Raw genomic sequence first — 27,474 nt, 5'->3', positions numbered from 1 at the left:
GCAAGATCCTTTTTGACCCACCTCCTAGAGAAATGGAAATAAAAACAAAAATAAACAAATGGGACCCAATGAAACTTAAAAGCAAACCATAAACAAGATGAAAAGACAACCGTCATAATGGGAGAAAACATTTGCAAATGAAGCAACTGACAAAGGATTATTCTCCAAAATTTACAAGCAGCTCATGCAGCTCAATATCAAAAAATCAAATAACCCAGTGCAAAAATGGGCCAAAGACCTAAACAGACATTTCTCCATAGAAGATATACAGATTGCTAACAATCACATGAAAGGATGCTCAACATCACTATTCATTAGAGAAATGCAAATCAAAACTACAATGAGGTATCACCTCACACGGTCAGAATGGCCATCATCAAAAGATTTACAAACAATAAATGCTGGAGAGGGTGTGGAGAAAAGGGAACCCTCTTGCACTCTTGGTGGGAATGTAAATTGATACAGCCACTATGGAGAACAGTATGGACATTCCTTAAAAAACTAAAAATAGAACTGCCATACAACCCAGCAATCCCACTACTATAGGTATCCCATATACCCTGAGAAAACCATAATTCAAAAAAGTCATGTACCACAATATTCATTGTAGCACTATTTACAATAGCCAGGACATGGAAGCAACCTAAGTGTCCATCAACAGATGAATGGATAAAGAAGATGTGGTACATATATACAATGGAATATTACTCAGTCATAAAAAGAAACGAAATTGAGTTATTTGTAGTGAGGTGGATGGACCTAGAGTCGGTCATACAGAGTGAAGTAAGTCAGAAAGAGAAGAACAAATACCGCATGCTAACACATATATATGGAATCTAAAAAAAAAGAAAAAAATGGTTCTGATGAACCTAGTGACAGGACAGGAATAAAGACACAGATGTAGAGAATGGACTTGAGGACACAGGGAGGGGGAAGGGTAAGCTGAGACGAAGTGAGAGAGTAGCATTGACATACATACACTACCAAATGTAAAATAGATAGCTAGTGGGAAGCAGCCGCATAGCACAGGGAGATCAGCTCGGTGCTTTGTGACCACGTAGTGGGGTGGGATAGGGAGGGTGGGAGGGAGATGCAAGAGGGAGGAGATATGGGGATATATGTAATGTATAGCGGATTCACTTTGTTATACAGCAGAAAGTAACACAACATTGTAAAGCAACTACAATAAAGATGTTAAAAAAAATGTACTAAGGATGCCATTTACATGATCACAATGAATATCAAGTGGCTAGGGATAAGTCCATGATATGGAGCCCTTTAAAAAGTCATTATGCAACTTAATTGTAAGGTCCTAATAAAAGGAGAGATAGTCCATGTTCTTGGTAGAAAGACTTAACACCCTAAAGGTATCAGTTTCCCCCAAATTCATCTATGGACCCAACACAATTCCAGGTCAACCTCCATAAGGATTTTTGTGGAACTTGGTGAGCTAATTTTAGAATGTATTCGGGAAGAGTGGAGAGTGAAGAATAGCTTAGACACTCCTGTAGAAAGAGAACTAAGCCAGGGAAACATGGTTCCAAGATTTCAAGATTATTATAAATTCGTAATAATTGAAGCAATGTGGTATTAGCTCAGGGATAAAATGATGAACAAACCCATGCCCATGGCAGAAGAGGCATCACAGAGCAGAGAGAAAAGGAGAAACTATCCACTGAGTGGTGCTAAAACAATTGATTATCAGTATTAAAAAAAAAAAGAAATTGTTTTCCTGCTTCACACACACATACACACACAATAAATTGTCGTGGATTAAGTATGAAAAGCAAAATGTCTTTTATAAGACAATATAGGAGAATATGAAGTTACTAAGGCTAATTCAACAACACTGAAATTAAGAATGTGTGTTCATCAAAGGCTATACCATTAAGAGAGTAAGAAGGCAAGGCTACAAAGTGACAGAAGGTTTTTGAAAGGGAACATCATTGCAAAAGGGTTGGTGTCTGCAACTTAAAAGGAACTGCTCCAAATCAGTAAGAGAAGACATACATCGCAATGAAAAAATTGGTCAAAATACTTGTTCAAGGATTTTCTAGAAAAGGAAGCACAAAAGACCCCAAAATACATGAAAAGATACTGAACTTCATTAGTAATCAGAGAAATGCAAATTAAAACCACACTGAGATACTATTTCACCCCCAATGCAGAGTGACAAAAAATAAAAAGTCAGGCAATAACAAGTGTGGATGAAGATTTGGAACCAAAGAGATTCGCACTCCAAATGGCACAAACACTTAGGGAGACGGTTCGGTATCACCTGGTAAAACTGAAAACATGCATTCCTCATGACACAATGATTTCTCTCCTACTCAGAAGAGAGAGAGAGAGAGAGAGCTAGACGCTGGAGAGATTCCTGGAGAGCACCAGGGGACAATTGGGAATGTCTGTACCAGTGTTGTATGTAATGCAAAGTCCATCAACAGAAGAATGAATACACGGTGTATCCATGCCAGGCAGCAGTATGTCCCAGACAGCTCTCAAGTGTCATCTCAGGCCCTCTTAGCCTCACCTGTCTCTCAGACCAGCTCTTCATAAGCTCTGACCCATTATGGGAGACACAAGCCCACACAGTTCCTTGCCTCTTGCTGTGTCACGGTGTCTGTTTCTCCTGCCCCAGGATTTTCTGTTGCTGCTGAGGCGTGAGAAGCACCAAGACCCACCCGTGGTCCATGGACGGGTACACTGGAAGTGCAGGGAAGTTAATGTCCTTTGAGGTGAACTTTTGAGGAGATCTCTTATGAATTTTTTCCATTAGGCTCCCAACCTCATGGACAATCTGGAGATCCTGTAGTCTCTAAAGATGGTCCCTTGAAGTCAGCCATTGGTTGCACTTGACACCAAGTGCTGGCCGGTTTGGTGAGGCATCTTTATGTTGGTTTTCCCTCTTTCACTGCTTCATCCCTCATTTTCTTCTCCTCCTGGTTCCCTGAAAATGCACTCCCTAATGAAGAGTAGCAGGTAAGCTCTTGCCTCAGGGTCTGATGTATGCAACAGTGTGAATGACTCTTAAAAATATAATGTTGAGCCAAAGAACTAAGTCATAGGAGAACACACACAACATGAGATAGATTACTTATATAAATACACAAACAAACAAAATGAAGAAATATTAATATACTATTTGGAGAATACATCTATGGGTGGAAACACTAATGGCAAGCAATGACATGATTAACACAAGATTCATGACAGTAAAGGGGACAAGATCCTGGCAGAGCAGACAGGGGACTTCTAAGATACTATTAATGTTTTATTATTTAACCTGGGAAGCGAGCATGTTATTATTTTTCTCTAAATACCACATATATGTTTTGTACACTCTTGGTGTATATTTCCCAAGTAAGGAGATCTGCAGAAAGCAATGTGTCTAGCCATGGCACAGACTCATGCAGGCTCTACAAGTAAGGCTGGAAAGGAAGGTAGGGGTGGATTGTAAGGACCCTCAAATGAAATGATTGGACTTGATTCTGAAGGCATCGGGGAGACTTTGGAAGTTCTTCTCTTTCCTTGGCTTTTGGCTTAGTTTCCTTTAACCCTTTTCCTAGGGGAGCAATTATGAAAATAGATGTGGGAGGTGGTGAGTGAGGGGTCTAAAGATGGCTGGATGGAGAAACCCAAGTTGGAATGAAAGAAGATGCCTTTATAAAGGCACGCAGAAAGACACAGTTTCCTCAAGAATGGCTGAATGTAAATGGGAGAATATTTATCTACTGAATACAACCATATGCTTAGAAGTATTTATCACGGTTCTGCAGCTCCTTCATATTCTTCCCACATTCACTGTGGCCAGAAGAGAGGGGCAGCAGTGGGAGTACATTCTCAATAAATAATCATAACGATGCACGCTGTAGGTCAGATCTGACAGTGGCATTTCCATATATGAATTCTCATTACCACGGTTCTGCCAGTCAACCATATCAACCCTCTGTAGGATAAGCTTCAGCATGCAGATTGCCTTGGATCCAGAGCAAAAAGTACGCTCCCTCCCTTATTAAAATGGTTCCATCTGACATGGTGTTCTTGATTAGTGAGGCTAAAATCCCAGTGAGACTGTGTCTCAGTCTCAGACAGGGAGCTCAGACCCAATGGCTGCTGAAAACCAGACTTTTACTATGGTCATTTCCAAATACCTACTGAATTATAATATAAACCTAGAGACTATTGTGAAAAACAAACTGGTTTCTTGGTTTGCCTCAAATGGATTATTTTAAAACAGCATAAGATCTGTGAACATGGCTGAGGCACCAAAGGCATACGGGATCTGAATTTGCATACAGGATTAGCATGCAAATATGGTTGATACTTAAGGTGGTGGCTCGCTCATGATTGATGGAAATGGCCACGAAAGCAATAGGTCCTGTCAACGCTGCCTAATTAGCTCACACATATAACAGTCCTTCACTGTGATCAGCAGAATAAGCCTGGAAGGGTCACAAGGCAGCAATCGCCTTTTCTTTTTAAAGCATATAATCTAATAAATGGTCTGAGTGAGGTGTGCTGCCACGGTTTGTTCAATTGGACACAAAGTGTCTTCAATTTCCATGACTGATTTTAAGGACATCTTTTCAGGTATAATTGAAGAAAAATATCTGCCTTCAACCTTTTGAATTACACTGTTCTGAGACTGTAGCAGAGATGATAAAATATAGGAGCTGCAAAGTTAATGTGACTGTCGTTGGGCAGCTATCTCAGGTATATAAATGAAGCTTTGTTCTCCGTTCATGGAGTCGCAATGAGGAAAAATAACTTCCTGGGTAATTTTATGAAACGAGAACATATCCCAGTAGTAAAGAATTAGCAAGAACTGGAGTGTCTTCAAATGCAAATTTCCTGACATTCCACAGTTACTAAAATAAATTACCCTACCTTGGTGAGCTAATAATAACTTAGTTAAGGTTTCATTTAGTATAACCAAATATAATGCAAAAAGCCCATACTCTGATAAACACCATTTCCATTTTAGGGTTTGCTAAGGGTGGCTTTTCTCTCTTCTCTTTCTCCCACACCTCAGAATGTCACAAGCAATTAGATGAAATTGTTTATGGGAAATGGAAAGGTAAGCGAATAAAGCAGTGCAGTACACATAGGATATAGCTGGCATCCGCATTATGAAAACCGAAGAGAGGCGCTTGGTATCTTGATGAAGTAATTGTTCTTTGAAACTATTGAACTGTCTTTTGTTGCACTAAACGATTTATTTAATGAATGTTTTGAAATCGAAACCATTTCATTTTTATGTAGCAATGGAAAAACTACATTTGAAATCTGCAAAGCTTAAAGGAAACCTTTTGAAATATTGGCATATCTCTGAATCTGTTAATATTCTGTGTTGGGTACATAGCAAACACTCCACTTGTGGAATGAAAGTGGGAAAAATTACCCAGCACATAGGAAACCTTTTGAGAAGAAATTTGGCAATATGAATCAAATACCATGAAACTGTTTATATTGCTTTGACCCAATAATTTTACTATAGTGAATTTATGCTAGGAGTCTTAAATACTGAGAGAGCTTATGCACAAAGATATTCATTGCAATGAATATCTTAATATCATAATAACAATATAATTAGAAACAATTCTTTCTCTTTCGTTGAGTATTTAGATAAAGCAAATCATGATATCAACTGAAAGGAACATTATGCAGCCAATAAAATGATGCTTGTCAAAGCAAGATAGCAATGTAGACCATTCATCTGATGCAAAAGATGTGCAAAAAGCCTCATATAAAATTGTGTGTGCAGTAGACTACAATCATGTGAAGATTGACTAAGCATAGAAAAAAGACTGAGGGAACATATGAAGGTGCCAGCATAGGTTGTGTTTGGATAGGTGTACTATGGGTAATTTTCCATATCTTTTGATTTTTCAAATAATCTATAACTTTTTAAAAAGAAATTCTTGACTTTAAATACCCAGTTTTTATGGTCAACAGCTAGTTGTATTGAGTTAAACTCTTCTCTTTTCCAAAAGCATTTTCTATATAAATACACTCATAATGGTTAGTCAAAAATGGGAAACCGGTCTGGCTGAAGTACATAAACTCTAATTACCCTTGGACCTCACTAATTAAAGATTAACAGAAATTCACAGATCTGAGGTTCTTATGGAATAAAAAGCCCCAAACAAGTAACCATGTAAAGATTTTTTATTATGCAGTTATAATAGTTTGTTTCATAGATATAGGCATATAACAAATTGTAGTTTTTTGGTGAGCTTCTTTCATTTAACTTTCTATATGTAATTATGCTATTTGTAATTGTAATAGCTGATACATAATATATGAAAATAGAGAAAATAGCTAAATTAGTTAACATAATTAATTAAACAAACAAAACCAAAGCTGATTTGACTGGTCAAGTTTCTGAAACTGACAAATTGGTGTGCTTCAGCAGATTAAGCTCAGAATATACTGGAATCCCATCATTTGTTTATAATTAAAATGTTTTTAAAAATGTAAACATTAATATATAATTGACAAATTGAAAGGCAAGTAAGTAAACTTTTTCTCCAACCATTATCATTTATAGGTAGCAAAACATAAAGGGAATTTTCATATAATCTTTTCCAGAAATTGTCTTCTCTCTCCAGATGCAACCACTAAAATGTTACTTATAACTGACAGGTCTGTTATTTTTGTGACTTAAAAAATGCAACCAACTATGTGTTTTACTTTTCTATGGGCACTTTAAGACCAATGCTTCAATTAAAAGGTTGATTGTCCAAAGCTAGTCATCCTTAAAGAAGAACTGAACGTTATTGATTTCGAATGTCTTAAAACATTATGTTATAATGGTCAGCCTTATACTTAAAAAAAAGTGAAGCTTTCTTCAACAAGTTATTTTTAGTACATTATTTTTCTTAAATATGCCTGTTTTGTGGCTTGCTTTAATTTTAGGTTAACTTGAAGATTTGCTGTAAAAACTTGCAGTGCTTGTTCTTTTACGCATACAACTTTACAAGCAACTGAGTTTCTGAGTTGGTCCTCATCACGGACTCTGAAGATGAAGCACACTTGCTATTTTCTAAGGGAAAATAACTTATGATTTAACTATGAGACGGTAAGGAATACATTTTTTGTTTGATCGTAATTGACAAAGTATTAATTTCGTTTTTTTATGGACCTACAAATTTTATTGACATTAATGTTATGAATTTGTATTCAATGTTTTACACGAGTAAATAGGATGCATTCATCTCTCCTATTTTGTTAACATAAATTGCACTTAAGATGCAAATATAAAATATATATAAAAATACATATATTATGCAAATATAAAATAAATATTCAGCAAGTGAAAACCATTTCTGACAATCATTCAATCAATCAATCAATATTTATTCAAGGCCTACCATATACGAGCCCTCTGAGATACAGTGGTGACTTTCTTGATTTTGAATGTTCAACTCTGTAAATAGATTTTGTATATAAGCAATTAAAAAATAAACAAATATTTAAATAACTTACCTTTGATTCCTTGAACTTGGAGAAAAATCCAAAGAACAAAAATAGCCCTTCTAGTTTCCAAATACATTCTGGCTTTTGTGCATTGGTACTTCTGGTAACAATCACAGAACAGTCCCAAGTCTCATTTTCATATTTGGAATATGAAATATATGAAAAATAGTGAAATATCGATATTAGCTGAGTGAGGATAACCTTCTTGGTTTACCTTTATGAGGGTGCTAATTTATGAAGAACATGAGCCAGTGCCTGCTTCTGGAATAATCTCCTTATCTTCCCCTTAGGTGTAATCTCTGCTTAAGGACCAGCTGGAGGAAACTTTATCTCATTAACCTTCTGGAGGAGCATCTGTCAGCCCAGCTAGGGGACCCTGAATGCCATTATAAACAAGTGTCCACAGAGAGAAGGAATGCTTTTCTTCCTTAGTTATTCACCTGTTACAGGGACACAGAGAGCCAGGGGAAGTCCGGCCAAATGCAGAAGAAGGCTGACAGTTAGGGTCAAATATTTTCCAAAATGACATGCGCAAGGAACATCCACTGAAAGAGCTTAATTGCCACCCCGGAAGTATATGGTTAGTCGATATGTCTGTCTCCAGAGGTAGCAAATCTGTCTCCATTCTCATAGAAATGGCCTGCTTTGTAAATTGCTTTCTTTCTGGCATTACACACAGATGACCTTTCTGGTTTAAGTCTGGTTTACATTTTAAAAATTTGTTATTCATTCACAGAGTGTATAGAGTCAAATAGTTCTACAAGATTTGTGAAAGATAATGGTGCCATACCTCCCTCCGTTCAAAGGCAGCCACTTTTAATTCTTTAAGCTAATTCTTCTAGTAGCCTCATTTGCACCTCTAAATAGTACGCTTCTATTACTATTTTTTTGTTTTTCACTTTCAGGCGTTATCAAATAATGAATATTAAGAATATCTTCTCCCCCTACCCCACACAAACCCTCCCCACACTCATAAACATGTACTAGTCCCATCCTTCCATCTGCCTCAGTTTTATTGTATTTTCAGTTTATCGAAAATTCAATCTTATGTTATTGTGACTGTATACACGCTACATATAGCTGAGCCTGGAATATACTGTAATTACTAACATGCATTGAACTCTTATGTTGTGATAGACACTGTTCTAGAGATTTCTGTAGACTACCCATATATTTCTCAGTACACCATTATGAGGTAAGTACTATTGTCTCTGTTTTATATTTGAGGAAACCAAGGTATATGTGGCAGAGCCAGGTTTTGAACCCAGGAGCCTATGCTCTTAACCAGTAACCTCTAATGACTTTTGCAATTATCTCATTTTTTTCCCTAAATTTCCTACATACCAAACAATCAGTTAATCCCAAATGTCACCCCAGATGTGTAAATTTCCTCCTCATATGGTCAATCACCTCAGATTGTCCATGTTTCCTAGCGCTTTCTAACCTCCTCCAGGCTGTAGTGTTCTATTTCTTGCTATTGTTCACAGCAGTAATCTGGGGTTCTCCTTTCACAAGCATCCTGGGGATTCTTTCACCTCTCTTGTTTTCCGAACCCCAGGTTGCCTTCTTTCTTAACCTAATCTCTTGTTTTTGCAGAGCACATGCTCTGGTAGATTATTGAAAGAAAGTTCACAGTAGATAAGTTTGAGGTCTTACATGTTTGAACATGGCTTCCATCTATCCTGATACTTGACTAATAGTTTGGCCAGTGCTTTGGACGAAATGTTTGTGTCCTCCCAAAATTCATGTGCTGAAAACTAACCCCGATGTGATGGTATTTGGAAGTGGGGCCTTTGGGAGATGATTGGGTCAGAAGGTGAAGCCCTCATGAATGGGATTAGTGCCCTAGAAAAGAGACCCCAGAGAGCCCCCTTGCTCCTTCTGCCATGTGAGGACACAGCAGCAAGACCGCTTTCTGTGCACCAGCAAGCAGGCTCTCATCAGACACTGACTATGTCTGCCCCTTGACCTTGGACTTCCCAGCCTCCAGAACTGTCAGAAATAAATTTCTGTTGTTTATAAGACACTCAGTCTATAGTACTCTGTTATAGCAGCCCAAAAGAACTAAGACAACTGGATATAGAATTCTAGGTTGGAAATAGCATCTACTTAGAATATTGAAGACATTAATTAATCCATCATCTTCTAGCTTCCTGTGCTACTAAAATCTGAAGTCCGAATTGTTCTTGATTCTTTGTATGGGATCTTTTCCTCTCCAGAAACTTCTAGAATTTTTTCTTTGTCTCCAGTGTTCTGATATTGCGTGGTGATCTGTCTGGTTGTGGGTCTCTTTTAATCCATTGTATGGGGCACTTAGAGGACCTTTAATCTAGGTATTCATGTCCTTTAGTTATTGAAAACTTCTTTTAGGGATCTGATTTCCATATTTTAATTTCTGTATTTTCTCTTTCTGGAATCCATAGTATTTGGATGGTGGCATTCTTGAACTGGTTCTTTAACTTTTAAAATTCATGCTTTCTTTTATTTTCCTCTTACTCTTTATACTCCCGTTTATAGCACATTTTCTCAACTTAATCTTTTAACCCTTATTTGGTTTTTTAATTTTTACTGTCATTTGTAATTTCTGGGGAATTGCTTTTGGTGTTTTTTTTCTTAAATTTTTTTTTCTTTTTTAAAAATTATAATAAGATACTGTTTCAGGATTTCGGGGATACAATTTCTTTTATTTCTTTTAAGATATTAATAACAGTTTCAGAAATTATTTTCCTCTTTTGTAGCCTCTGTTTCATCCAAGCAGAATTTTAAATTTTTTTCTTTTTGCTTTTTTATCTTTTTTATTTGAAGCTTTTCTCAAATATCTGGTAATCCTTGGCTGACCACTCACTTATTTTCAAGTCTGTAAATAGCTGAATGAAAGTTCTGTGCATAAGATTGGAACCTGTGAACTGTGGTCTTCAGTATAGATTTATCTGGCTGGGATACTTCCTTTTTAGTGTTGCCTGATAAAATACAGGATACTCAGTTAAACTTAAGATAAAAAAATAATTTTTTTAGTATAAATATGTCACAAGTATTATGTGTGACATACTATAAAATTATTTGTTTATCTAAGATCCAAATTTAACTGGCATTCTATATTTTTATTTGCTACATCTGGCAACCCTTTTTCCAGAACATCTGAAGTCAGCATCTTTAAGTATTTCCTCTCCAGGTGGTCAGATCTTCCAGAAAAGACTGCTCATCTCTTGAATTTAGGATATAGCCTAGCTCCCAATATATAAGTACACGAGTGGAGAAAACGGTCTGGGGCTTGAGTCTTAATAGTCTCATGATATTTTAATTTAATTTTCTTGTTTTCAGAGAAGTACCCTTATTCCCAAATCTGCCAAATATTTAATAGTCCAGAGAATGTTTTACGCTGTCCAGAAAATAAAACTTCAGCCTTCTGTTGGGTGGCAAAAAGGCAGTTACACAAATGAATGGAATGGAGGAGGGGAGTTGGAACCCTAAGTGATTATTAGATATTTCAATTTATTCTTCTATTTTTATCCCAATCCTTCTATTAAGTTACCTCCATTTTCAGAAGTACCCGGTATGTCTTTAAATATATTTATGTAAATTAGATTGTTTCTGAGCTTTCTCTGCTGTCAGTTTAAAATTTGTATTTCTAAGTCTGCTACCATTTATCCATGTTTTAAAACTTGGCTTAAACCTACATGTTCAGCTTAATAAAATTATTATGAAGTGAACACCCTGGTAACATACAAGTAAAACCAGAGAATATTAATAGCACACCAGAAGGATCCATGGTCTTACTCACAAACACAAACATTTCTTCTCCATGAAATATAATCACTAATTCTGATTTCTATTGTAACTACATGTTTGCTTTTCTTAATTTTTTTTTGCTGCTTAACTACACATTTGTAAGCACCGTTGCTTACTTTTGCTTGTCCCACCACCATTTATTGAAAGGATCATCATTTTCCATACTGTTCTGAAGTTCCACCTTTGTCATAAAATCTGTGTATCTCATATACTCATTTTTCCCACACTTTACCTCCCTCTTGCTTTCATTATATTGACATCTTTTATTTCACTATTTTTTCTTCAGCTGGATATAATTTATTGTTCTTAATTTTAGTTACTGTATTTTTCAGTTCTGGGATTTCCATTTGGTTCTTCTTCAAGTCTGCTTCATCATTTTTAAAAAATAGTTTATGCTTCTGGGTTAAAATTTTTAACCTTGCGTTTTATCTCATTAAATATAGAAAGAATAGTTTGATAACTCCAAATTCTGGAACTCTGGGTGTTATTTCTGTTGTCTTGCTTTTCTTATTTTTTTAATTTGTTATTATCTTATCTCCTTGTACAAGGGGTTATTTTTTCTTTTTGTATGCTAGACATTATATTTTAAGAGTTATAGTACAGTGAGCAAGATATTATGGTATTGGTGAAAGAATAGACCAAAAGGTTAATGCAACAGAATAAAGAGCCCAGAAGGGCCCACACAAATATAGTTGATTGATTTTGGACAAAGGTGCAAAAACAATTCAATGGATAAAGGATTGTCTTTTCAACAAATGGTGCCATATGAACCTGCCACCAAAGAATCCTATAAAAAACAAACAAAAAAATGAACCTAGACACAAACATTACACCTTACACAGAAATGAAGTAAAAATGAATCATACACATAAATGAAAAATGCATATAAAAATTCTATAAGAAAATATAGAAGAAAATCTTGGCCTTAGGCTTGGTGATAAGATTTTAGATACAAGATAAAAGCACGATCCATGAAAGAAAAAAATGGTAAGTTGGATTTTATTAAAATGAAAATTTTCTGCTCTGCTAAAGAGACTGTAAACAAAATTAAAAGATAAACCACACTGACTTCCTTGGTGGTGCAGTGGTTGGGAATCTGCCTGCTAGTGCAGGGGCCATGGGTTTGATCCCTGGTCTGGGAAGATCCCACATGCCACAGAGCAACTGAGCCTGTGCGCCACAACTACTGAGCCTGTGCTCTAGAGCCTGCAAGCCACAACTACTGAAGCCCACACGCCTAGAGCCCGTGCTCCACAACAAGAGAAGCTACCACAATGAGAAGCCCGTGCACCACAATGAAGAGTAGCCCCTGCTCACCGCAACTAGAGAGAAAGCCCGCACACAGCAACGAAGACCCAGTGCAGCCAATAAATAAATAAATAAAATTAAAAAAAAAAAGGTAAGCCACAAACTGGGAGAAAATTTTTGCAAAATACATTTCTGATAAAAGACATGTATCCAAAACATACAAAGGAAGCTTAAAACTCAACGATAAGAAAACCTAACAACTCCGTTAAAAATGAGCCAAAGATCTGAACAAGATGCCTCACCAAAGAAGATATACAGATGACAAATAAGCACATGAAAAGTTGTTCAACATCATTTGTCATTAGTACAATAAATGAAAATTGAAACATCAATGAGATACCACTACATAGTTATTAGGATAACTAAAATTAAAAAAACAATTGACACTACCAACTGCTGGCAAAGATGTGGAACAACAGGAACTCTCATTCATTACTGGTGGGAATGCAAATTGGCACAGGCACTTCAGAAGACAGTTTGGTAAGTTTTTGCAAAGCTAAACATAGTCTTACCATACAATCCAGTAATCACACTCTCAGGTATTTACCCAACTGAACTGAAAATGTATGTCCATGCAAAAACCTGCACTTGACTGTCTATAGCAGCTTTGTTCATAATCGCCAAAACCCAGAAGCAACAAGATGTTCTTTGGTAGGTGAATTAATAAACAAACTGTGCATACCCAAGAGAATACTTTTAGTAATAAGAAGGTATGAACTATGCCATGCAAAGACACGGATGAATCTTAAATGTACATTGTTAGGTTAAGGAAGCCAGTCTGAAAAGACAACATACTATGTCATTCCATTTATATGACACTCTGGAAGGGACAAACAGGTGAAACGGTTGTAGGCATTTTGGGGTGTGTGCACTTTGAATAGATGAGCATAGAGTATTAGGGCATGAAACTTTTGTATAATACTGTCATGCATGACTTTATGCATTTTTTGAAACCCATAGAACAGAGGAATAAATCTAAAGGCATGTAAATTAAAAACAAATCCTTCAGGTAGCACCTAACAATGCTAATTGTGACAGTGCAGGCTGTGACTAAAGAATCTAATTTTATTAAAAATGTCTGAAATAGTCACTGAAGTGGGTGGAGGAAAAACTGACCTAAATAACTTTGGAAATGTCTGTCAGACTAATGGCAAAAGGAACTGTACATAAGCAGTGTACTCTAGTTGAAAAAAATTGTCTCCCACAGGTGTGTGAGTTAACAATTCTGAAACAACTATAGCATGCATGCTGGAACTGAACAGTTAAGTAAATGGATGGCAGATGGTGAGGCTAGGTTTCTCACTATTGGAGTGGAGGTTACAGACAAGCAAGGGGAAGAGGCAAAAATAATGCATATGGTAATGGAGTAGAGTTGGAGACATGAGTATACACCCATGTTTAGTTTTACATAGAGATGGATATATTAATTAATATATACCATATAAATATATATGAATTAATTAATATACATGTTATATATATTTATATATTTATAGACCTGTGTATATGTACTGGATAGTATACACATATTTCTTTTCTCCAGCAGCTGAGAGCGCCTAGAAGCAATGACATCCCAGTAGCAATGAGCACACTTAGCACACAGACCTTGGTTCTTACCTCCTCTATTGTTCTTCAATAAAATAAACCAGGACTCCTTAGAGAAATGGTTCATTCTAAAACTGGGGCAGGAGGTATACAAGATGAACCTGGAGCATCCTGTAGTGCCAGAAAGTGAGGAAGTGCTCAAACAAGACAAAACAAAAACCCAAAACCAAAAAACTGCACACTGGTGGGATATGTCAAAGAGACACAGGCGCTAACCGAAAGGGCTCCCAGTGGCACAGACTGAAGCAATTTGAGGAATAAAGTAGTATTGGATGATAACAGAAAGTGTAAGATAAATATCCACAAGTCCATATTGATACAGATGAATTATTGAATAAATAAATAAACAGGGGAGAATAGACAAATATTCCATGTAGAACAATTCCAAATAATTTATGTAGATAACACCACTCTTCAGGAAATGGAGTATAACTGCCACTCCTTAAGTGTGACCTGTGACTTCCTTCTAAAAGTTCAATATAGAAAGGGGGAAGAAAAGACAAACGCTACCGTGGGGAATCCTGACGCACATCACCTTTGATTAAGGTCAACGTCAACAAGGTCGTCATGTTGACAGCATGCTTCCTTCACACGGTGTGATGGGAATGGCACTTTACCTCTGTGGTCTTCCTCCAGAAAACCCATAACCCCAGTCCAATCATAAGAAAAACATCAGACAAATCCCAATTGAGGGACATTCTGCAAAGTGCCTGACTGATTCTCCTCGAAACTGTCACGATCATCAGAAACAGGGAAATTCTAAGAACCTGTCACAGCTAGGACTTGGCTAAGGAGAAATAGCAACTAAATGTAATGTGGAGTCCTGGATGGGATCCTGGAACAGGAAAAGGATTCTATATTGAAGTCAAAAAAAAAAAAAAAAAAAACCTAGGAAAAATCCGAATAAAGTATGGGCTTCAGTTAATAGGTTCAGGTATCACTATTGATTCATTAAATGTAACAAATATAATAATAGAAGATATTAATGCTAGGGGAAACTGAATTGCCATAGGGGTATATGGGAACTCTCTAATATCTTCACAAGTTTTCTGTAAGTCTAAATTTATTATAAAATAAAAAGTTTATTAAAAATACAAAAAATAATTTTATAGAAAGAATTTGAAGTCTAAGATATTTCCTTCCAGAGAGAATTTTCCTTTGCTTCTTCTAAGCTCTGGGGATTACTGACAACCCAAGATCAGTTTAATAAAATTTTTGAGTTGGAGATTTTCTAGACTACACAGGAGCTGGGCTGTATTTGGTGGAGGCCTGGATAACCTTGTGTTCACCTTTGTTCCTAGGATGCAGCCCTTCAGAGTTTACCAGTGTTCTGCTATGGCCTGGACTCCAATTTTTGTCCACTTCCTACCAAGAGATTTTCAAAAGCCCTGTTCAGCCTCTGTGTTTCTTACAGATCGGCAAATGCTTTGGGGCAAATGTAACCCCCAGAGCTAGGCTCACTTGTTTTGATTCTGACCTCTTGTAAATCTCTATTCTGCTTCATTATTTGTTAGCTCTCTGCTCACTTCTATTAGATGATTTTATATTTCATCCAGCTTTTCTACATTTCTTCAGCAGGAGGACTGGTTCAAATGACCTAATTGCTTTACTCGCTGCAGAAATTTTATAATTTTATTACTATTGTCTCCTTTCTCATTCTGTTTATTGTTGTGGCTTCATACTTAAAAAATGCCTTTGAATATTATTTTTGGGGGGTATCCATAGGGTAGCATAGGGTAATAAGTTTTCAGCTCTCATCTTTAACTACAGATTATTTTGGTGATATTTAAAGAAAATTAGAATCATCAAATTGGTGTCGAATCTTACTCAGAACAGTGCATCTGAAAATGAGAAATGAACTAGGTGAAAGATGAATCTACCTTTAAATAACCACATCTAGGAAAAATGATATGAGAACTTAGAATAGATACATACTCATATATAAATATTTATATAAATATTTCTGATATACATTTTTATGGGCTGAAAAGCTGGTAGCTAACAAAAGCTAACAAAATACTTTCTCTCTTTGTTGCTGTATATTCCTGTGTTATACTTAGTTTATAACCCTGTTGTGAAACACCAGTGTTCTTTTTCTAGGAGAAAAAGCAACAATTTTAAGGTATGCAAATAATTTCTACGTAATAGCCTCCTTAATAAAACATGTTGTTTAAAGGAGAATGTGGTATATACTACTTCATGTTCTTAAAAATATCCTGTATGATATTGCTACTGAAGCAAACTTGGGTCTGCTCCCCCACCTGTGGTAAAGCCAGTCTACTGACACGGGGTTGTGATGAAGGAAAGTACAGCATTTATTACAACGCATCCAACATGGACAACCAAAGAGAACTGTCAGCTGATGCTCAAAAGACCCAAAGTCCCCAAAGTTCTGAAGGGCTGCATCCTAGGAGCAAAGGTGAACACAAGTTAATCCAGGCCTCCACCAAATACAGCCCAGCTCCTGTGTAGTCTAGAAAATCTCCAAATCAAAAATTTTATTAAACGGATCTTGGATTGTTAGTAATCCCCAGAGCTTAGAAGAAGCAAAGGAAAATTCTCTCTGGAAGGAAATATCCTAGACTTCAAAATCTTTCTATAAAATTATTTTTTGTATTTTTAATAAACTTTTTATATTATAATAAATTTAGACTTACAGAAAACTTGTGACGATATTAGAGAGTTCCCATATACCCCTATGGCAACTCAGTTTCCCCTAGCATTAATATCTTCTATTATTATATTTGTTACATTTAATGAACCAAAGTCCCTGATGGCTTTCAGGGAAAGGATTTTGAAGGCTAGGTTAGGAGTGTGGGTTACAGGATCAGCTCGTGCATAATTCTTTGACTGGTTGATGGGGAGGTAAAAAGGTGATGTTTTGGGAATCTCAATTATCAGTTTTCTGGCTCCAACCTGTCTGGGTCCATGTGCTGGTGGTCAGCATGCAGTTGACTTCTTCCACCTGGTGGGGGTTTCAGTATCTGCAAAACAACTCAAGGATGTGGCTCAGAATATCATCTATAGTCCTTGAAGAGGAACTAAAGGTCCTTGACTTTGTTTTAGCTAAACTATTATTATTTTGTCTTGTTTGACTGTTTTCCTTTGTTTCTGCATTTTCACTTCTCTGATTAAATTTGCTCTTTGGAACTCAGGGGAGGCTTAGGAGGCTAAAGCTTTTCTACAAACAAGAGGCGGGGGACACAGTGTGTGTGTGTGTGTGTGTGTGTGTGTGTGTGTGTGTGTGTGGTGGTGGGGGTCTGTCCCTGGGGAAGGTGTCACAGGGTCCTGCTCAGTTTCAATACATGTGATCATGAAGGCATAGAATTTATATTAAGATGACAAATATTTAAAAGTTTCTCTTGACAGCAGTACCTTATTAATTTTTTCCCATTTTTAATTAAAAATCTTGGTAACTAATGTTGATAACTGCCACTTAGGAAGCAAGCAAGAATGATAAACACTCTATTCCTGAAATGATGCTTTCTGGGACCATCAGGTCTTTCTCTAAGTACTGTTGTTTTTAATTGTAGGTCACTATTAATTAATCCGGAAGTACTTCTTCAAGGTGGTTGACTGTCAACAATAATTATATATTCTTAAAGAAGTGAGCATTCCCCTTTATTTTCTGGCAGAATATCAGTGGTCCATTTAAAATGTACAAGGTAGGATATATGTATTCCTTCATCTGAAATCAGTAGAAGTGAGAAATGGTTGCCAAAAATGAATCATTCAGTGTCATACAGAAACTATTCCATTTGTTAATCAATCAATATAATTTTTTGAGTGCCTACTAAGTCCTAAGCTCTCAATTAGGTGCTTTATATGCATAGATGACATCTTCCCAGCACCTCTACGAGGTAAGTGCTACTTTTATTTCTGCTTTACAGATGAGAAAACTGAGGCTCAGAGAGCGTAACTAGTAGAGGTGAAGCAGGGTTTTCATCCTGGTTCTAATTCCAAAGCCTGTGTTCTCTTTATTGGTCCTCATTGGGTTCCCTCTAGAGGGAAAACAGATGCTAAGCAAGTAAGTGATACGCATCAGACAAATTAGCGACTAATAGGTTCTGATCACCCATTCCAGCGTCTGTATGTGTGTGTGTATGTGGGGATATTTTCCGCCCATATCAACAAGCAATTCTTGGACACCTACAAGCTGGGTGTCCTTTAATTCACCTCAGTTCTGATACTATCTACCTGGAGATACTGTCAGATCCCACAGGTTAAGGGCTCAGCCCTGCCGCACCTGAGACACCAATCGAAAGTCCAGATTGTCACCTGGGCTTCTGATTGGAGGCTGCAATGGTACCCTCCTTGGGTTCCACAAATTTGCTGAGTGGCTCACACAACTCAGAAGCATTTTACTTACTAGACTACTGCTTTATTATGATAGGATATAACTCAGGAGCAGCCAGATGGAAGAGATGCGTAGGGCAAGGTCTGGGGAAAGGGTGCAGAAAGCCTCCTTGCCCTGAGTGTACCACTCTCCCAAAATCTCTACGTGTTCACTTAACCCAGAAGCTCTCTGAACCTTGTCCTTTTGGGCTTGAACAATCAAATGGAGGCTTCATTATATAGGTGTGATTGATTAAATCATTGGCCACTGGTGATTGAATTCAGCCTTCTCCCCTCCCTAGAGGTCAGGGAGGGGCTCGTGGTTGGGTCCATGGCAACCAGTCCCCAGCCTCACTAGGGTCCTAAGTCATCTCATTAACATAACAAAAGACACCTTTCTCACTCTCCTCACTTAGGAAATTCCACAAGGTTTTAGGAGCTCTGTGCCAGAAACAGGGAGGAAGACCAAGTATATATTTCTTATTATCATCACAATACCACCACAACATCGCATGAAAAGAGAAGATGAAAATGCAGGGTCACATCCAAAGTTCACTGTTTGCATTGGTCTTTTCCTTCACATTGCATCTCCTAATTTAGACATCGTGGATAAGATGGCATCCTAGGAATCTGGGCAGTTTCCATCTCTGGAATCTTGTACCTCTTTTCTTTGGTAGAGGGACTACTGATCACTTAGCATTCTAGGTTTCTTTCTGCTCACGTTGTTGCTTTGTCTCTGCAATTCAGGCAGGCAAAGGGGATTCTTGAGGTATTTCCATCACCATCAAGATGAGTAACTAACCAGGAGTGGCTGAACCACTCCAAGAAGGGACCAGTCCTAGTGAGGCCGGAAAAACAGGGTCAGGCCCAAGGCCAGCCTCCTCATGCATAGGCATTAGGCAGAGGGCAAAGCCACCTCCTTGTTTTGCACTTAATGAGGCCATGACGCACAGAGGCATAGCATCTAAAATAGAAACTTTGTAGCATCTGAACAAGAAACTCTGACCAGGAGCTCCGTGGAGCATGCCCAGTAAAAATGCACGGGTTGCTGGTGACCGCTGTATGACCTTCCACGGGTGGCGCGGGACTAGTAAGGGAAGCGTAAGGGAAAACAGCTCTTAGAGCCAGTGTACGGTGGCTGTAGGAGACAAATGGGCAAGACCGGGGGCTGACGCCGCCGGGTGCAATCCAGGCCTCACCTCAACCCGCTCCCCAGTGAGTATTCCACCCTTAATCAAAAGACCCCCGCCCACTCAAAGGGCTAAAAGTAAAATAAAAGTGGGATCAACAGCCCTGCCGTGAGCCCCTCACTCCCGAGGACACTTGCGCTCTTCTTCTCTGTGTGTGTAACTTCTGTTTCTGCCCTAGATAACCTGCTTCTTTGTTCTCTTTGCTCCTCAGTGTGTGTGTGTGTGTGTGTGTGTGTGTGTGTGTGTGTTTTCCTTTGTTTTGTGTTCCTCGCCCAAATTCTTTTGGATGAGTTGAACAAGAGCCTGGAGTTCTGATAAAGCTTTCCCGGTATCACCAGGAGGGACAGGTAGGCAGTGCCGTGGGTATTAAATCCATGATGTGGGGAGAACAGGTTCTGTGACCTCTGATAAAAACCCAGGGTCCTCCTCTGCACTGCTGGGTGTCTTGAATAAGTGTTTTTCTTTTTTTTTTATAAATTTATTTATTTATTTTTGGCTGTGTTGGGTCTCCGTTTCTGTGCAAGGGCTTTCTCTAGTTGCGGCGAGTGGGGGCCACTCTTCATTGCGGTGCGCGGGCCTCTCACTGTCGCGACCTCTCTTGTTGCAGAGCACAGGCTCCAGACGCTCAGGCTCAGTAGTTGTGGCTCACGGGCCCAGTTGCTCCGCGGCATGTGGGATCTTCCCAGACCAGGGCTCGAACCCGTGTCCCCTGCATTGGCAGGCAGATTCTCAACCACTGCGCCACCAGGGAAGCCCTAGTGTTTTTCTTGTTAATACAAGATTCACCCTGTGCAGCTCCGAGAGTTTCCCCCGCATTATCACCCATATATTAGGGAGGAGGGATAAAACGCCTGGAAACACGAGGGGAACACTGATGGGAATGTCATCTAAGGGGGTGGGGGGCGCCTATCTTTTGCATTTATCCTCCGGATCATCTCACGTTGGCCATCAGGATTAAACAAAAGGGCAGCCTCGGGCGTAACGAGGGAAGGCGCAGCACATGGAATCTGACAAAAGCTGCACCGGGGCAGGGATGCAGGGAGGAAATTGCGGGGCTGCGGGATGACAGTTTGAACGAGGACATGAATGATAGCAGCCCAGGGATGGCGGCCCTGAATCCTCACCCACCTTCGTTATATTCTCAGAGGCCTGACGATGAATTCTGGGGTGGGAGGACTTGGATGACCCCGTGCTCTCGTGGAGACCGAGCAGCCCAGACTTTCCCCTGGGGCTCCCAGCACGGAGCTCTTCCCTGTCTCTCCTCCTTGCCCCTTCCAAGTCCTTGGTAATAATTAGAGTAACGCAGAATAAGTGGAACCAGTCTCTCCTTGGGAAAAATAGTTATAAGCTGAACACTAGAAAAGCAGGTAACTTTAAAAAATATCTTAAAGGTGTCAATCTGCATGCATTTTATTTAATATTTTTTTCACAGGCTGTGCAGCTTTTATTTCAATCAGGAAGTGATCAAAGCTATAGACAGTCTAGAAGAAATCAGTGAAAAGGACTGCAGTCCATCTGGGGTGGGGACAGTGGGGCCAGTGTTTTTCCTGGTACCGGAGAGAGGGTGCTGGGGATTGTCCTGGGGGCAAATGATGACCAGACCAAGCAGAGGGAGGCTTGTGGGGTACAGAGTGGCAGGGAGCTGCCCGGCTGGCCGAAACTGCCCACCTGTCCCACAGGGTAGGCACAGACCCTGAGGCCACTCGTGTGGCCAGCCCGGCTCAGGCAGGCCTAGGGCGGGGCCACGTGAAGCCAAGAGCCTGCCTGGATTCTCCGTTAGCAAGTCCAAACCTCCCCATTGCTGTCCGCAGCCCCTGAGAAGAGCTCACACCTGGGATACAGCCAGCCCAGTCACACCGCCCTGGTGACACAGCAGGGTCTGCGTGCAGATCGTGCTGCCCCTGAGGGACCAGCAGAGGACGTGCTGGAGACTCTGATCTGGTCTGGCGTCAAGATGACTGCCAGGGCCTACACAGCTTGCCCACATGGCCCTCCAGGATCCGTACCTGCTACTTGGACTTCATGTCGCACCTGTGGATAGGTTCTCCTGGTGCCGCAGACACTGCGGTGATTCATCGTGGTGACAGAGCAGACCCCTCTGCCGATGTCTGCAGGTCGTGGATGCAATTGAGTGTCCACTTGAAGATCTTCCAAGGGTCAGAGGATCCTAGGTTGCCCGTGTTCTGCCCTGCACTGATGCAGGACACACCTGTATGAACATCTCCCTCCAGAACTCCATGAGGTCCTTGCCGAGTGTGCTCTGGCTTTACTCCAGGACAATCAAACTTAAGTTTAGGTTCTTCTCTAGCTGGTCTGTCTTCTCTGAGGGGTTGCCCAGCGAGGAGCACAGGAAAGCCATCTCTTGGTCCTCCTGGGCCAGCACCAGGTAATTCTTGCGCAAGCTCATGGCCGTGTGCTGCAGGAGCTCCTTCAGGCCCTCCTCGCGGCTCCTGGCCAGATGCACCTCATGTGTATCCTGGTCTTCCATGAACGTGCACCTGTACTTAGAGTGGGGAGATCTGACCTGCTCACACCGCTCTATGTGGGCCCCCAGGTTCAGCCTTAGGAGGGAGGAGCAGCTGGGGCTTTGGGGGTCACTACCTGAGCCCTGAAGTCACAGCTGCCTTTGTGGTCCTGCCAGGCACCGAACTCGATGGTGAAGGGGGACCCTCAAGGTTCTGCAGCGAAGACCCTGGGCCCCGCCCCCCAGCCCCCACCCCCCCGACAGCAGTGCAGCAGTGGATGAAGAGCTCCCGGGCATGCTCAGTGCTGCAGAGTTGCTCACACCACGTCAGCTTGGTGTCGTCCTCGGCACACTCCTCTGACTTCAAGGCTCACCTTCGACGGAGCACACTGCGGCAGAGCTGGCAACAGAGTTTCACCGAGGCCGCCCAGCAAACGCCACCGGCTCCGCTGTTTGTCCTCGGTTAGCAAGAGCGTGGGGCATTGGGACAGGCAGGTCTCAGAGTGCAAGGAGTGGCCGGAGGTGAGGAGGGCATACTGCAGTGCTGTTGGTGCGCGGCGGTCCCATCTGGCTTTCGTGATGGTGGTGACAGCCAAAAAGGCGGCCTGAAGGTCACTTCCATGCTGGTCCTGATGGCGAAGTCTGGGACGGGGAGGTTGGTGGGTCCCCTGGAGAAGCAGTTGTATTGGGCGTTCATGCTCCGGAGAGGTATCCAGGGTTCTCAGCGTCCTCTGCCTGCGGCGCCGGGTGCTGTAGCGCCATCCTCCCGCTTCATGGGGGCCCCTTGGCCTCTGGGGAGAAAAGGAACCTGCATGTATTTTATAATACAGTGTTTTCAAAACAATTATTAGGCATGTCTACTAAGAGAATCAATAAGGTATGTTTGGTGTCAGCAAGTTACATATATTCACTTCAATATACGGTCATGATAAATGTTGCATATTCTGAGAGCAAAGGCACTTTCATCAGTGACTTGAATTTTATAGACATTAAACCCAGTTTAAACGATGCTATTGAAAGATCTTACAGGTCTGAATTCCTCCAGGGCTCATTGCCTGACACACAGCAAGGAAGAGCAGATAGTCAGCAGGGTCAGGAGCTGCAAAGAGAATAGAGAAGATGAGGCTGAGAAAGCGCTGAGGATCTGGGATAGGGAGGAACCCACCGCCTCCGGGAGCATGTCAGCAGCATAGCGGAGATGGAGTCCGTTTGCAGTGCATTACAGAGTAATTGGGTGGCGGGAAGGAGACAGTGAGTGAGACTTCTCTTTGTATAGTCCAGCAGTGAAAGAGGGGAGAGAATTGGTCTGACGAGCTAGCTGGGCCAAAGTACAATTTTTTTAAAGGATTGTTTATAGGCAGAGCAGAAAGCATATGAAAGATGTGCATTTGGAACAGAGTTCAAAGGGGGGAGGGAGAGAGAGACAGAGACAGAGATAATGTATCTTACTTTACGTAGGATAATGTATGTTACTCTATGTAGGATAACATATGTTGCTTTATGTAGGATAGTGTATGTCACTTTTTGTAGGATAGTGTATGTCACTTTACGTAGGATAATGTATGTTACTTTATGTAGAATAATGTATGTTACTTTATGTAGGATAATGTATGTTACTTTATGTAGCATAATGTATGTTACTTTATGTAGAATAATGTATGTTACTTTATGTAGGATAACATGTTACTCTATGTAGGATAATGTATGTTGCTTTATGTAGGATAACATATGTTGCTTTATGTAGGATAACATATGTTACTTTATGTAGGATAGTGTATGTCACTTTACGTAGGATAGTGTATGTCACTTTACGTAGGATAATATGTGTTACTTTATGTAGAATAATGTATGTTACTTTATGTAGGATAATGTATGTTACTTTATGTAGGATAATGTATCTTACTTTAAAATATTTTGGCACAGGTGCACATATGTGCACATATGTGCACACGTATGTGTGTTTGCCTGTGTGAGTCTGAGCTACACTCTACTTATGGGCAATACCTGGTCTCAATACATACTCTAGGAGGAGGGAGAGGATGGTCAACATTTAATAAAAAAGGCCACACTCCAGAGGTAAATGCAGATAAATGATAATCTTCATTCATCTTTAATTCCAGTTAACACCATATTTTTACATATTAACGTAATGAACGATAGAGATGGGTATTCATTGGTGAAATTTGTGGCTTGCTTAATAGATAGTGGATGCTGAAGAGGAATGGATAAAGAAGATGTGGTGAATATATGCAATGGAATATTACTCAGCCATAAAAAGGAATGAAACTGTGTCATTTGCAGAGACGTGGATGGACCTACAGACTGTCACACAGTGAAGTAAGTCAGAAAGCGAAAAACAAATATCATATATTAACTCATATATGTAGAATCTAGAAAAATGGTATAGATGATCTTATTTGCAAAGCAGAAATAGAGACACAGATGTAGAGAACAAACGTATGGATGCCAAGGGGGAAATGGGGGGGTGGGATGAAATGGGAGATTGGAATTGACATATATACAATACTATGTATAAAATAGGTGACAAATGAGAATCTACTGTATAGCACAGGAAACTCTACTCAGTGCTCTGTGGTGACCTAAATGAGAAGGAAATCCAAAAAAGAGGGAATATATGTATATGCGTGGATGATTCACTTTGCTGTACAGCAGAAACTGACATAGCAGTGTAAAGCAACTATACTCCAATTAAAAAAAATAGATAGGGACGTTGAAAGTGGGCATTCATTAGTGAGATTAGTAATAGTTAAAATTTGTGAATTGACTAAAATGTTTTAGAAACGCTCCCTGCCTTGATATGGGTCTGGTAGGTCGCCCTTCACCATGAGAATGAAGTTGGAAGCCTGATCCCCTAGTCCTGTGTCCAGCCATCTCGGTGGAGGGTTCTGACTGACTAATGATGACCGTAAAGCTAACTGAATCCTGCCTCTAGAATGTTATCACATCTGCCCCAAAGGAGCCTTTCATTCCAGGAGTGCTTGGAGCACCAAAAGAGATTTCACTGGGCTTATAGAACAGGCTCTGTGGCCTGTGTGAGGTCTGCTTACTCATATATGTTAGTTTGATAATGGGCTATATATGGAAGATATTTATCTGATTCTTTCTTTTGCTGAAACCTGGTAATAAGGTTGTAGGGGAGTTACACCCACTTTCAGCTACCAGTGCCCACTATTATCTACTAAAATGAACCTATTTGTATTTAAACAGATTGGCTTAGTTCAGTTAGACATTTATTTTTATGAGTTTCCTCTATAAATTTCCTTTCCCACCCTTAAAAAAACGATTCCTCACCTTTTTTTTTTTTAACATCTTTATTGGAGTATAATTGCTTTACAATGGTGTGTTAGTTTCTGCTTTATAACAAAGTGAATCAGCTATACATACACACATATCCCCATACCTCCTCCCTCTTGCATCTCCCTCCCTCCCACCCTCCCCATCCCACCCCGCTAGGTGGTCACAAAGCACCGAGCTGATCTCCCTGTGCTATGCGGCTGCTTCCCACTAGCTATCTATTTTACGTTTGGTAGTGTACATATGTCCATGCCACTCTCCCACTTTGTCACAGCTTACCCTTCCCCCTCCCTATATCCTCAAGTCCATTCTCTAGTAGGTCTGTGTCTTTATTCCCATCTTACCACTAGGTTCTTCATGACCTTTTTTTTTTTTTCCTTAGATTCCATATATATGTGTTAGCATACTGTATTTGTTTTTCTCTTTCTGACTTACTTCACTCTGTATGACAGACTCTAGGTCCATCCACCTCACTACAAATAACTCCATTTCGTTTCTTTTTATGGCTGAGTAATATTCCATTGTATATATGTGCCACATCTTCTTTATCCATTCATCCGATGATGGCCACTTAGGTTGCTTCCATGTCCTGGCTATTGTAAATAGAGCTGCAATGAACATTTTGGTACATGACTCTTCTTGAATTATGGTTTTCTCAGGGTATATGCCCAGTAGTGGGATTGCTGGGTTGTATGGTAGTTCTATTTTTAGTTTTTTAAGGAACCTCCATACTGTTCTCCATAGTGGCTGTATCAATTTACATTCCCACCAACAGTGCAAGAGTGTTCCCTTTTCTCCACACCCTCTCCAGCATTTATTGTTTCTAGATTTTTTGATGATGGCCATTCTGACTGGTGTGAGATGATATCTCATTGTAGTTTTGATTGGCATTTCTCTAATGATTAATGATGTTGAGCATTCTTTCATGTGTTTGTTGGCAATCTATATATCTTCTTTGGAGAAATGTCTATTTAGGTTTTCTGCCCATTTTTGGATTGGGTTGTTTGTCTTTTTGTCATTGAGCTGCATGAGCTGCTTGTAAATTTTGAAGATTAATCCTTTGTCAGTTGCTTCATTTGCAAATATTTTCTCCCATTCTGATGGTTGTCTTTTGGTCTTGTTTATGGTTTCCTTTGCTGTGCAAAAGCTTTTAAGTTTCATTAGGTCCCATTTGTTTATTTGTGTTTTTATTTCCATTTCTCTAGGAACTGGGTCAAAAAGGATCTTGCTGTGATTTATGTCATGAGTGTTCTGCCTATGTTTTCCTCTAAGAGTTTTATAGTGTCTGGCCTTACATTTAGGTCTTTAATCCATTTTGAGTTTATTTTTGTGTATGGTTTTAGGGAGTGTTCTAATTTCATACTTTTACATGTACCTGTCCAGTTTTCCCAGCACCACTTATTGAAGAGGCTGTCTTTTCTCCACTGTATATGCTTGCCTCCTTTATCAAAGATAAGGTGACCATATGTGCGTGGGTTTATCTCTGAGCTATCATGTTCCATTGATCCATATTTCTGTTTTTGTGCCAGTACCATACTGTCTTGATTACTGTAGCTTTGTAGTAGAGTCTGAACTCAGGGAGCCTGATTCCTCCAGCTCCATTTTTCGTTCTCAAGATTGCTATTTGGGGTATTTTGTGTTTCCATACAAATTGTGAAATTTTTTGTTCTAGTTGTGTGAAAAATGCCAGTGGTAGTTTGATAAGGATTGCATTGAATCTGTAGATTGCTTTGGGTAGTAGAGTCATTTTCACAATGTTGATTCTTCCAATCCAAGAGCATGGTATATCTCTCCATCTGTTTGTATCATCTTTAATTTATTTCATCAGTGTCTTATACTTTTCTGCATACAGGTCTTTTGTCTCCTTAGGTAGGTTTATTCCTAGATATTTTATTCTTTTTATTGCAATGGTAAATGGGAGTGTTTTCTTAATTTCACTTTCAGATTTTTCATCATTAGTGTATAGGAATGCAAGAGACTTCTGTGCAT

General features: G+C 39.7%; 1 protein-coding gene and 1 long non-coding RNA gene across 2 annotated transcripts in view; both read right to left on the bottom strand.

The window, feature by feature from the left end:
- The window catches only part of IMPG1 (interphotoreceptor matrix proteoglycan 1), a 124,565-nt gene extending 104,302 nt beyond the window's left edge, over positions 1-20,263 (bottom strand). Inside the window, exon 1 of the mRNA XM_082474038.1 lies at positions 7,489-20,263. Within this exon, the coding sequence (XP_082330164.1) occupies positions 7,489-7,555 (67 nt within the window). The 5' untranslated portion in view covers positions 7,556-20,263. The remainder of the gene's footprint in view (positions 1-7,488) is intronic.
- LOC309666676 overlaps positions 1-26,455 on the bottom strand; it is a 314,729-nt gene extending 288,274 nt beyond the window's left edge. The window contains exon 1 of the long non-coding RNA XR_014267232.1: positions 25,483-26,455. This is a non-coding gene — a long non-coding RNA (uncharacterized lncRNA). The remainder of the gene's footprint in view (positions 1-25,482) is intronic.
- Between the last annotated feature and the right edge of the window lie 1,019 nt (positions 26,456-27,474).

Source organism: Balaenoptera physalus (genome assembly GCF_965194825.1).
Source record: "Balaenoptera physalus genome assembly, chromosome: 9".
Lineage (NCBI taxonomy): Eukaryota > Metazoa > Chordata > Mammalia > Artiodactyla > Balaenopteridae > Balaenoptera > Balaenoptera physalus.
This window is presented reverse-complemented; position numbering and strand designations above follow the sequence as displayed.